General features: G+C 58.2%; 1 protein-coding gene across 4 annotated transcripts; it reads left to right on the plus strand.

The window, feature by feature from the left end:
- The first annotated feature begins 1319 nt into the window (after window positions 1–1319).
- Window positions 1320–11904, plus strand: ANKRD13D (ankyrin repeat domain 13D). 4 transcript variants are annotated; one of them, XM_019812751.3, is made up of 15 exons: window positions 1323–1589; window positions 2012–2147; window positions 2265–2389; window positions 3152–3197; window positions 3281–3424; window positions 3677–3866; window positions 8391–8466; window positions 8857–8938; window positions 9161–9222; window positions 9326–9456; window positions 10410–10567; window positions 10656–10778; window positions 10860–11023; window positions 11103–11194; window positions 11531–11904. In XM_019812751.3, exons 1-15 carry the CDS (start codon window positions 1500–1502, stop codon window positions 11742–11744), a joined length of 1833 nt encoding a protein of 610 aa, XP_019668310.3. In that variant the 5' UTR covers window positions 1323–1499; the 3' UTR covers window positions 11745–11904. The 4 variants fall into 4 exon arrangements, with proteins under 4 accessions (XP_023095874.2, XP_019668310.3, XP_006937673.4 ...); XM_006937611.4 differs by having other exon boundaries at window positions 1325–1589; window positions 8391–8457; XM_023240106.2 differs by lacking the exon at window positions 10656–10778 and having other exon boundaries at window positions 1320–1589.
- Window positions 11905–11996: the final 92 nt, after the last annotated feature.

Consider the following 11996-nt stretch of genomic DNA (forward strand, 5'->3'; position numbering starts at 1 on the left):
GTTAGGTTTGGGTTGAAAAGGTTGGGAAAGGGAGGAGCCCCTTTCAAAAAAGGTGGAGGTGAGAGAGGGCGGCAGCGGGGTGGCCAGCAGGGCCTGATGTAGAGTTCCGGACCTTCAGACGCCTTTGAACTGCTAGAGAACCAAGGACATCACGGTGACCCGACAATACCACAGGGTGGGGTGGCAAAGTGATCCCAGATAGCACAGGAGTCACCTGGCCCCAATGAGAGGGCAGGGTGAAAATGGCAACCTGACCCTCCCAGCCCAGAGATTCAGCTCAAACTTCTAGGTTAAAATACGTAGTCAGTCATTTTACAAACCGGGAGACTGAGACCAGAGGATCAGCCTCGGCCAAGCCTGGCGGCTGCCTCATCACCCACCAACACGAGACCCCAGGCTAAGTCTAGGGTAACAGTGCCAGAGTTCAGGCAGCTAGCTGAGGCCTGCACCCTAGTTCCGGTGTGGGTTGAGGGACCGGCCCTGATTTCGAAACTCTCCTTCCTTTCCTGACACTGGCAGCCAAGTGCAGCCTCTGCAAAAGGGATCTGTGCGGTGGGCGAAGGCAGCCATTTACGGTGGGCAGTCCACCAGGAGAGGCCTGACTCCAGCCAGGCCCACTGCCCCCGCTCCCCAGTACTCTCATCCCTGGCTGCGGTGCCCCCGCGGGGCGTCTCCCCGCATGGCTGGGCCCAGCCCATGGTGTGGCGACCACTGAACACTGGCCTAGGTCCCTGGGGAAGGTGCTTTACGCTAAGCCGGCCAGCAGTTAGGGACATCTCGGAGGCCCAGCTCACCCGCCCTTACAGGCACAGTCGGTACCCGCGGCGGGTAGGGAAACCCGGGAACGGGCGGGCGGCAGCGGGAGTAACGCGGATAACCCAAGGACAGGAGGACCACTGCCCGCTGAGCACGCACGCGCACATCCGTGCGCACGTCCCGGGGGCCCAAGCTCCGCCCCTGATTGAACCGCCCCGCCCCCGGACTCCCTCCTTCCTTTTCCGGACCCGCAACCCGGGTCTGAGCTGGACCTGGGGCGCCCCCTGCAGGCTGAGGGCGGAGCCGTAGTCAGGCCCAGCCCGCCAGCCCGCCCCTCGCAGACCCAGGCCCGGCTGAGGCCAGGGTCCCGCAGACGCGGGCCCCGGCTCCTTCCCCGGCGCGCGCGGCTGCCAAGGCGACTGGGCAGCGCCCCCCCCCCCGCCGGCCCCCCGCGCGCGCGCGGGCCCGGCTGCGGTCGCCATGGCTGCGGGAGGCAAGGGGTCGCGCGGCCCGACGCCCCGCCCCGCCCGCGCGAGCCCCGCCCGCGCGGCCCGCCCTCCACGCCGCCAGCGCCGTAGCCGCCGCTGCCGCTACAGCCGCGGGGCGCGGGGGCTGCGGTGGGCGCAACTCCGCGCGGCGCGGACTGGAGGCGAGGGGGCCGCGCCAGGCCCGAAGCCGAGGCGGGGCTGGGCCGCCCCCGCCGCGCCCGCCCTCCCTCCCGGGATGCGGTGCTGAAGCCCAGCATGGCCGGCCCGGGCCCCACCTTCCCGCTGCACCGGCTCGTCTGGGCGAACCGGCACCGCGAACTGGAGGCCGCGCTCCACAGCCGCCAGGTGAGGCCCACCGGGCACCCGGGCCGTCCTCCGGGCCGCCCACCCAAAGCCAGGTCTCCGTCCTGGAGGCCGCCAGGCCTGATCCGAAGCCCGGGTCACCTGCCCCTCTCGCTTGAGCCACTGGCCTCCGCTTCCAGCGCTGGGCCTTGCCCGGCCCGTCACCCCGCTTCACGTTGCATCCAGCCCCCGAATTCGCGCCACACCACCCCTGAGCCAGGCCGAGAGCCAGCAGCCTGGTTCTGGCCCCCAGCTCTTCCCACCTGCCCCCTCCCCCTTCCTATTAGGACACGCAGGCCATCCTCTGCCATTTCCATGGTCTGTCTGCTCTCTTTATTTCCCACAATGACTCCCGACCAGGTTCAGCCTAGTGGCCTTCTTGCTTCTCCTTACTTGCCCTGTGCTGAGTGTCCCATCTCTCCCAGCACGACATTGAACAGGAGGACCCCCGGGGGCGCACTCCCCTGGAGCTGGCTGTGTCCCTGGGGAACCTGGAGTCCGTGAGAGTGCTCCTTCGACACAATGCCAATGTGGGCAAAGAGAGCTGCCAGGGCTGGGCAGGTACTACAGAGGGCAGAGGGGCTCCCCCGAGGCTGGCAGTGGGGTTGGTGCGGCAGCGAGTGGTCAGGCCTGGGGCCGTTGGTGAGCTCCCCCCCCCCAGCAGCCCGGTGCCCCTAGTCCTGCAGGAGGCGGTCAGCACTGGGGACCCGGAGATGGTGCAGCTGGTGCTCCAGTACCGGGACTACCAGAGGGCCACACAGAGGCTGGCTGGCATTCCAGAATTGCTCAGCAAGCTCCGCCAGGTACAGCAGGGTGCACAGGTGTGGCCGGTAGGGAGGGGTAGGGTGCCACGTCAAGGGGCCATGACGGACTACACGGGGGTCCCTCGGGTCACCTACTCGGTCCGTGCAGCCTGTTTTCCCAACGCTGTAGACGACATCCCTCTCTCTGGACTGCAGCCCGGGGTTGTGTAGGAAAGACAGGAGTCCAGGCCCACACGGGTGACATCAGGCCCTGTGGGAGGAAAGCCGTGGCCAACGACATCCCGGGTCCCTCATACCAGAAGTCTCTGCAGAGCTTTAGATGTGGGCCTCCTGGTGAATGCATATATCCTGGAGGGAGAGTTTCATCTGACCAGCGGGTGTGGCCTGGTACCCCGGAGTACCTGTCCGCCCTCCTCAAGCATGAAGAAGCCTGGCTGGGAGGGCACCCTACCTCGTGACCCCCGCCCCAGGGGCAGGCCCAGATCAGTGATGAGGACTCTGGGACCCAGGGGGAGCAGAAGTTCCCCCAGGGCCCCTCAGCAGGCTAGTGGCCAGGTGGAGACTGACCTCCAGGTCCCAGATACTTACCATCTGATTATTCCAGGACCTTTTTAGGGCCCCACTTAGCCCACCCTTTGCTGGGTGGGGTTTGGTTGTGGTGGGGGCATATCTGGGACATAGCAGCACTTTAAGACTTGCTGAGGGGCTGGGCTCCCAGAGGGGGCTATAGACAAGGAGCCCCCCAGGCCCGCTGGTCCCCGGCACCAGGCACTCCCTGACAGGTGCTCTGGTCTATCTCAGGCCCCCGATTTCTACGTGGAAATGAAGTGGGAGTTCACCAGCTGGGGTGAGTGAGGACCTCTTGGCTTCCCGGGGGCCGGGGAGGGGCGATTTGGGAAAGAACCCTGGTGACCTCCACACCCCCTGCAGTGCCCCTCGTGTCCAAGATGTGCCCGAGTGACGTGTACCGAGTGTGGAAGCGGGGCGAGAGCCTGCGGGTGGACACCAGTCTCCTGGGCTTTGAGCACATGACCTGGCAGCGCGGCCGGCGGAGCTTTATCTTCAAGGGCCAGGGTGAGCCGTGGGGGACTCACCGCGGGCACGCGGCAGGCCAGGGCAGCCCAGGTTCTCCCGTGGCTCGTGAGGACAGTGCCCTTCTTCTCTGCTTCCCAGGTGTAGAAACAGAGGTTGAGGGCGGAGGGGACCCGGGGGCTGGGGCCTCACCCACTTAGCAGCAGGTGGCTGAGGGCACCGTGGCGGCCCTTTCCCCACTGTCTGCGGCCCAGCACTGACGTGTCCCCCTCACACACCCGTTCCGGCTGGCAGAGGCGGGAGCCTTGGTGATGGAAGTGGACCACGACCGGCAGGTGGTGCACACCGAGACGCTGGGGCTCGCCCTGCACGAGCCGGAAGCGCTGCTGGCCGCCATGCGGCCCAGTGAAGAGCACGTGGCCAGCCGTCTCACCTCTCCTATCGTCTCCACCCACCTGGACACTCGAAATGTGGCCTTCGAGAGGTCAGTTGGAGCCTGGCCACACTGTAGGTGGTGCCCTTGTAGGCTCGGGCCTCTGGGAGGCTGGGCCACCCACAGAGGCTGCTCAGATGGGGGCGGGGGTCGCTGCGGGCCCAGCGGCTCGCTCAGACCCCCTGTGGCAACCTTCGGGGCCCTGCATGGCTGTCCGTGGGCAGAGGAGGCTGGGTCAGGGGTCCCCAGCGCCTTCACTTCTGGCCTCACGTGTTTTCCCATAACAACAAGGGTTTAGGCTGTGGCTCAGGGCGCTGTGTGCCCCAGTGTTGGTTTCTCAGTAGGATGGCTGTTTCTGGGCCAGAGTCCTTTGTGGGTAGTAGCTGAGGAATCTGACCCTACCGGCCCGGCTGTTCTCGCTGACGACGTATGTCCCAGTTCCAGGAACAGACTTCAGGACTACCTTAGAAAACAGACAGGCAAACGGCTTAATTGGAATATAGTTTTATACACCATACAGTGCAGCGGTTTTTAGTGTGTTCACAGATAGGCAACTATCCCCACAGTTGATTTGAGAACACTGTTCTCACCCCAGAAAGAAATTCTTTGGCTACCAACTCCAGTGCCTGGAGCCCCCGACCTCCTCAGCGCTAGGCAGCCAGTGATGGACTGTCCCTACAGATTTCCTTATCCTGGACTTTCAGATGCATGGAATCCTACACTAGGGCGTCTTTTGTGACTTCGTTCACCGAGCAGAGTGTTTTCCAAGTTCATCCAGGTTGTAGCGTGTGACCACTTCATTCCTTCTACGGCTGTCCATCGTATGGCTATGCCACATTTCGTTTACGGGTTCATCTACTGACAGACAGTAGGATTGCTTCCATCTTTTGCCTGTTATGAATAATGCTCCTGGAAACATCAGTACACGAGTTTTTGTGTGGACATAAGCTTTTATTTCTCTCCGGTGTATACCTCGGAGTGGAATTGCCGGGTCACATGGTAACTGGATGTTTAACTGTTTTTTGTTTTTTTTTTAATTTTTTTTTCAACGTTTATTTATTTTTAGGACAGAGAGAGACAGAGCATGAACGGGGGAGGGGCAGAGAGAGAGGGGGACACAGAATCGGAAACAGGCTCCAGGCTCCGAGCCATCAGCCCAGAGCCTGACGCAGGGCTCGAACTCACGGACCGCGAGATCGTGACCTGGCTGAAGTCGGACGCTTAACCGACTGCGCCACCCAGGCGCCCCTGGATGTTTAACTGTTTGTAGAACTGCCAGACCCTTTACTGAGGGGGCTGCAGCATTTTACACACACACACACACACACACACACACACACACACACACACACACACACACCGTGTATGAGGGTTCTGGTTTCTTCACGTCCTCACCAACACTTGATGTTCGCTTATTTATTTTTGGATTATAACCACCGTGGTGGTGGGTGTGAGAAGTGGTATTGTGGCTTTGATTTGCATTTCCTTAACGATTAGTGATACTGAGCACCTTTTCATGTGCTTATTAGCCATCTGTATATCTTCTTTGGAGAAGTGTCTGTTCACATCCTTTGCGCATTTAAACAATTGGGTTATCTTTCTAAAAAAAAAAAAAATATATATATATATATATATATATATATATATATATATATGTATATTTTGAGAGAGAGGAGAGAGAGAGAGAGCACGAGCAGGGGAGGGGTAGAGACGGAGGGAAGGAGGGAGGGAGAGAGAATCCCAAGCAGGCTCTGTGCTGTCAGCGCAGAGCCCAACGCAGGGCTCAAACTCACGAATGTGAGATCATGACCTGAGCTGAAATCGAGAGTCAGATGCTTAACCAGTTGAGCCACCTAGGTGCCCCAACAATTGGGTTATCTTTTTATCATTGAGTTGCAAGAGTTCTTTACATACTCCAGATGTACATCCCTCATCAGGTACATGACTTACAAATGTTTCCTCCCATCTTATGGGCTGACTTTTCACACGTCTTGATGGTGTCCTTTGAAGCACAGGTTTTTAATTTTCACGAGATCCGATGCATCCGTTGTTTCTTTTGTCACCTGTGCTCCTACCATCACACATCTACCAATATTTGACTTTGTCAAATCCAAAGTCACAAAGATTTTCCCCTGTGTTTTCTTCTGAAAGTTTTATACTTTTTTTTTTTTTAACATTTATTTCTTTTTGAGACAGAGAGAGACAGAGCATGAACGGGGAAGGTCAGAGAGAGAGGGAGTCACAGAATCCGAAGCAGGCTCCAGGCTCCGAGCTGTCAGCCCAGAGCCCGACGCGGGGCTCGAACTCACGGACCGTGAGATCGTGACCTGAGCCAAAGTCGGACGCTTCACCGACTGAGCCACCCAGGCGCCCCATATACTTTTTAGTTCTTACTTCTGACCCATTTTGAATTCATATTTGTGGGAGGTTAAGGGTCCGACTTCATTCTTTTAGAGGTGACGATCCACTTGTCCCAGCACCGTGTGTTCAAGAGACTGTTCTTTCCCCATTGAATGGTCTTGGCACGCCTGTGGAAAATCAATTGACTCTTCATTCCATTCTGTTGATTTCTGTCGGTCCTTGTGCTGGTGCCACGCTGTCTTAATTAAGCGCTGCCTCGTAGTAAGTTTTGAAATTGGGAAGTGTGTGTCTTTTGACTTTGCTCTTCTTTCTCACGATTATTTTGGGTCTTCTGGGTCCCTTGCAATTTCACCTGAATTCCAGATTCAGTCTGTCAATTTCTACAAAGAAGCCAGGTGGGATTCCGATAGGGTTTGCGCTGAATCTGTAACTCAGCTTGCAGAGTACTGCCATCTTAACAATGTTGGGTGCCCCCTACCAAGGACATGTGGTCATTTCCCACTTACTTAGGTCTTTACTTTTTCCTTGTCATTTACAGCTGTAAATTTCCCTCTAACCACTGCTTCAGCTGCGTCCCATAAGTTTTGATGTATCGTATCTTTCTTTCCATTTATTTCAGAGCATTTTCTGATTTCTCTTTTGATCTGTTCTTCAATCCTTTGGGTTTTTTAGGAGCGTGCTGTTTACTTTCCACACATTTGTGAGTTTCCCAAATCTTTACTCTGTTATTGATTTCTTATTTCGTCCCCTAGTGGTTGGGGAACATACTTTATAGGATTTTTCTCCTTTCAGTTTTATTGAAGCTTCTTTTATGGCCTCGCATACAATGCATCTTGAAAAATGTTCCACGTGCTCCTGAGAAGAAAATGTGTTCTGTTGTGGTTGGGTGGAGTGTTCGAGGGAAGTCTGTTAAGTCTGGCTTATAGGGTTGTTCAAGTCTTCTGTTTCCTTGTTGATCTTTTGTCTGCTTGTCCTGTCCATTATTGGAACGGATGTCTGTTGATGTGTTGCAATTGTTGTTGTCGTACTTTTATCTTTCATTTTGTATTATGGCAAATTTCAAACATGTACGTTTGAGAGGAGAGAGAATAGTTAGAAAGTTCCCATCACCCCACTTCGACACTTACCAACATTCTGCCTATCTTGTTGAATCTATTCTTGCTTTTTTCCTTTTTGCCCCAGATTATTTTATTTTGTTTTGTTTTGCTTTGTTTTATTTTATTTTATTTTATTTTAATGTTTATTTATTTATTTTTGAGAGAGAGAGAGAGAGAGAGAGAGAGAGAGAGAGACAAGAATCTGATGCAGGCTCCGGGTTCTGAGGTGTCAGTTCAGAGCCCGATGTGGGGCTTGAACCTGTGAACCGTGAGATCATGACCTGAGCTGAAGTCGGACACTTAACCGACTGAGCCACCTGGGATTATTTTATTTTATTTATTTATTTTTTAAAAAAATTTTTAATGTTTATTTATTTTTGAGACAGGGGGAGACAGAGTGTGAGTGTGGGGGTGGGGGGAGGGGCGCAGAGAGAGAGGGAGACACAGATTCTGAAACAGGCTCCAGGCTCTGAGCTGTCAGCACAGGGCCCAACGCGGGGCTCAAACCCACAAACCGTGAGATCATGACCTGAGCTGAAGTCGGACGCTCAACCGACTGAGCCACCCAGGCGCCCCTACCCTGGATTATCTTAAAGCACATCCCAGCTGTCCTATCATTTTAACAGTAAATGCTCTGCACACGACTCTAACAGAGGATTTTTTTTTTTTTAACGTTTATTTATTTTTGAGACAGAGAGAGACAGAGCATGAACGGGGGAGGGTCAGAGAGAGAGGGAGACACAGAATCTGAAACAGGCTCCAGGCTCTGAGCCATCAGCACAGAGCCTGACGCGGGACTTGAACTCACAAACTGCGAGATCATGACCTGAGCCGAAGTTGGACGCTTAACCGACTGAGCCACCCAGGCGCCCCCAGAGGATGTTTTTTTAAACCAGCCCCAACACCGTCATCACATCTGACAAAATCAATGATAATCCCTCAGTACTTTTTAGTCCCCAGTCCTTGTTTGATGGTCGCCAGCCGTCCAGGCATCCTCATCAAGGCCCTTGCGTGTTTCACAGTGGGAAGGCTAATTGGAAGGGGTCTTTGGAAGGGAAGGCTTTGGCTAAGGTTGAGGGGCACGGGTCCTCATGAGCTCCTGTTTGGTCTGTTTCAGGAACAAATGTGGTATCTGGGGCTGGCGGTCTGAGAAGATGGAAACCGTTAGCGGCTACGAGGCCAAGGCAGGAGAGGCTAGTGGTGGGGGCTGGGGTAGGAGACAAGGCCCAGGAACCCCCCCCCTTCTCCATGTCCACCCATGTGGAAGAGAGACAGAGTAGCCCACGGGCTCTGGAGGCCCTGTGCGGCGATGGGAACTCAGCGGGGCCCCGAGTGCCCAGGCCCCGCCGAGCACACAGGGATCACCCCGGCACCAGCCCCGACCCAGGGTACCGAGATGAAGTGAGCGTTTTCCCCTCGTTACTGAGTCCCCGTGGTTCAGACCCTGCCACCTCCTCCACTGGGGGGGGCGAGGTCCTGTCTGTCCCTGCGGAGAGGAGGGCTTGGGTTCTGTACTGGTGAGGCTGAGTGTGGGGGACAGGCACTGAGCCCTGAGCCCTGCCTGTGTCCCCCCTGCTCCCCAGGTATACAGTGCCACCAACGTGGAGCTGGTGACACGCACTCGCACGGAGCACCTCTCTGATCAGGACAAGTCGAGGAGCAAAGGTAAACCCAGGTGCGCCTGCCTGTGGCCCAGTCACACCATATGCCGGGGTCACCCTGCTCCGGGGTCAGGGCCGCAGAGTCCGGCGCGAGCTGGGAGGCCTCCCCGTTCCCGTGTGCTCAGTCTCCCACCCGACAGAGGCTCCCAGGGTGGATGGTGGGGGGGGGGGGGCAGTCGGGGGGCAGTGGCCCAAAGTCTCCTCACGGGCTCCCACCCCTTCTCAGGAGGGAAGACTCCATTCCAGTCCTTCCTCGGGATGGCCCAGCAGCACTCCTCTCACAGCGGGGTGAGCCGGGCCCAGGGGGCTGGGGGCCACGGGCAGGGGGCCGTGACGCAGGGCTAGGCAGCCACCCTCCCGAGCACTAAGCCCAGTCCTGGGGCCCTCCCAGGCTCCTGTGCAGCAGGCCGCCAGCCCCACCAACCCCACAGCCATTTCCCCCAGTGAATACTTCGACCCCAACTTCAGCCTGGAGTCGAGGAACATCGGCCGCCCCATTGAGATGTCCAGCAAAGTGCAGAGGTGAGGTCGTGGGGCTGGCTTGGGGACTTCCCTCAGGGACACGGATGCCGTCTGGTCCCCCGAGCCCCTTGTAGACTCCTGTCACACATGGGGCCCACCAGAGTGGGGGACCCACTCACCCAGCCAGCTTCCTTCTAGACTCTCCTCCTTGGGGGTAGGAGCCAGGTCTGTCTTAACCATGGTTGTTGGCAGAGGGCTTGGACCAGAGGATTGGTTACTCTTCTTTGGTGAATGAGTGAGTGAGTGAGTGAGTGAGTGAGTGAGTGAGTGAGTGAGTGAATGAGTGAATGAGCAGCACCACCCATTTATGGTTTTCTGTTCAACTGAATGAGCACCTCCTGGAGGCCAGCTTGTGACCGCGGGGAAGGGCTCACAGCTCTACTGTCTCCCGGCTTTGTGGCCCCAGGAAACGTCTTCTCCTCCGAGAGTCTGTTCTCTTCCTCAGTAAAATACCAGTCACACTTAGCCACCTGCCCACAAGGGTGCTAAGAGGATCTCATGAGCCATGACGTAGAACTTGCGGTGAGCCTAGCACTGCCCTATGAACTTAGCCACCGAGTGGTGGATTCGAACCCTGGTCGTCCTGACCTCTGGGCTTTGCTGGACCCAAAAGTGTGGCAAAGTGTGAGGTGCTGGCCAGCTGTGGGCTGGGGAGGAGGACCCGGCTGTGGACAAGGCCATGATTGAAGCCAGCAGCCCGGCCCTGCCCTCTCCATCCAGATGAGTGGAGCTGGCTCAAGCTGCCATAGGCCCCAGCCTGGGCCCAGGGTCTGGGTGCAGCTCGGGCGGTAGGGCCAAAGGACAGAAGCTCCTGGGGTAGGCAGGCGGGGGCGGCTGAGCAGATGAGAGGGCACCTCAGGCCCGGCAGAGGGTGTGAGTCAAGGCAGGTGTCCAGAGTGGGTGGGTCTTAGCAGAGGGGCCACCAGGAGTTCCTTGACTCACGTCCTATGCAGGTTCAAGGCAACACTGTGGCTGAGCGAGGAGCACCCACTGTCCCTGGGCGACCAGGTGACGCCCATCATTGACCTGATGGCTATCAGCAACGCTCACTTTGCCAAGCTGCGTGACTTCATCACCCTGCGCCTGCCCCCCGGCTTCCCAGTCAAGATTGGTGAGGGGCGGTCTAGGGCAGCCGGGGGTCTGGGGCAGCTCCCGGGGTGGTGCCGGCCTCTGGCTCAGGCTCGGCTGTCTCCTCGCAGAGATCCCCCTTTTCCACGTGCTCAACGCCCGCATCACCTTCAGCAACCTGTGTGGCTGTGACGAGCCCCTGAGCTCGGTGTGGGTGCCGGCCCCCAGCTCTGGCTCTGCCGTCACAGCTTCAGGTACCGCCGCGGGCGAGGGGGGCCGGCAGTGCTGCTCGCTGGTCTCTGAGCCCCGGGGCTGAGTGCTGCCCTTCTGCGCAGGGAGCCCTTTCCCGTGTGAGGTGGACCCCGCCGTGTTTGAGGTGCCCGAGGGGTACAGCGTGCTGGGCACGGAGCGCAGCGAGCCCCTTCGCGACGAGGATGACGCCCTGCTCCAGTTCGCCATCAGGCAGAGCCTGCTTGAGGCGGGCGCGGAGGCGGAGCAGGTGGGACCCGGGCAGCGGCCAGACCCTGGGGGTGGGCAGGGGCGCCAGAGGTGACAGCTCCAGGCTCCGTCTGCTGCAGGTGACTGTCTGGGAGGCCCTGACCAACACCCGGCCCGGTGCCCACCCTCCTCCCCAAGCCACCGCCTACGAGGAGCAGCTTCAGCTGGAGCGGTGAGGCCCGCTAGCCCCTACTGGGACAGTATTTCGGCCTGCCCTGCCCCAAGGAGCCTGCCGGCCAGGGGGTCCTTGGCTGGTGGCGGTGGGTAGCGGGGAGGTGCTGGTCCCAGGACGCCATGCCCTCTCCGAGGCCACCCTCCAGAAGCAACATGGCCTGCCACCAAAGGCAGCATGAGGATGGGAGACACAGGGTCCCCTGCCTCGTCTCTTCTCTCCGGTCTCCCAGGTCCCAGCCACCTTGTCCTCCATAGCTATGTCCCAACACTTGGCCTTCTTCCCCAGCCTTAGCGCTCACTGGTCTGTTCTCCCCTCTCACGCCTTGCCTGGAAGGGCCCTCCAAGAGAGCCTGCGGATGTCCACAGAGCCCAATGGCCCAGAGTCCCCTCACAGGACACCCCCGGCCCCGGCCCCCCCAAGCTTTGAGGAGCAGCTTCGCCTGGCCCTGGAGTTGTCTTCGAGGGAGCAGGAGGAGCGGGAACGGCGGGGGCAGCAGGAGGAGGAAGACTTACAGAGGATCCTGCGGCTCTCGCTCACGGAGCACTGAGCACCGAGTACCCAGTCCCTGGGAGGGTTGTCTGGTCTGCGCCCCCACCTGCTTTTGTAACTTATTTATTTATAAACTCTCTGCTGCTAAGCTGCCGGCCCGGAGCCCTGGGGATGGGCTTGCATTGGAGACCAAGGTGGAAATAAAGAGACTTTCAGCAGCAGGCTTGTTCTGCTCAGTGGGATGACAAAGCGGGGGAGGCGACATCGAGGGGAGACACTGTGGGCAATGGCCTCAGACCCGGGTTTGAAT

The sequence above is a fragment of the Felis catus genome, chromosome D1 (genome assembly GCF_018350175.1).
Source record: "Felis catus isolate Fca126 chromosome D1, F.catus_Fca126_mat1.0, whole genome shotgun sequence".
Lineage (NCBI taxonomy): Eukaryota > Metazoa > Chordata > Mammalia > Carnivora > Felidae > Felis > Felis catus.

What these genes read in the sequence shown, in the direction of transcription:
- ANKRD13D (XM_019812751.3), top strand. Translation starts at nt 1,500, where the DNA reads ATGGCCGGCCCGGGCCCCACCTTCCCGCTGCACCGGCTCGTCTGGGCG. An exon ending in TGCTCAGCAAGCTCCGCCAG is followed by an intron (nt 2,390 to 3,151) that starts GTACAGCAGGGT and finishes GGTCTATCTCAG; the next exon opens with GCCCCCGATTTCTACGTGGA. An exon ending in GAGCAGCTTCAGCTGGAGCG is followed by an intron (nt 11,195 to 11,530) that starts GTGAGGCCCGCT and finishes CTTGCCTGGAAG; the next exon opens with GGCCCTCCAAGAGAGCCTGC.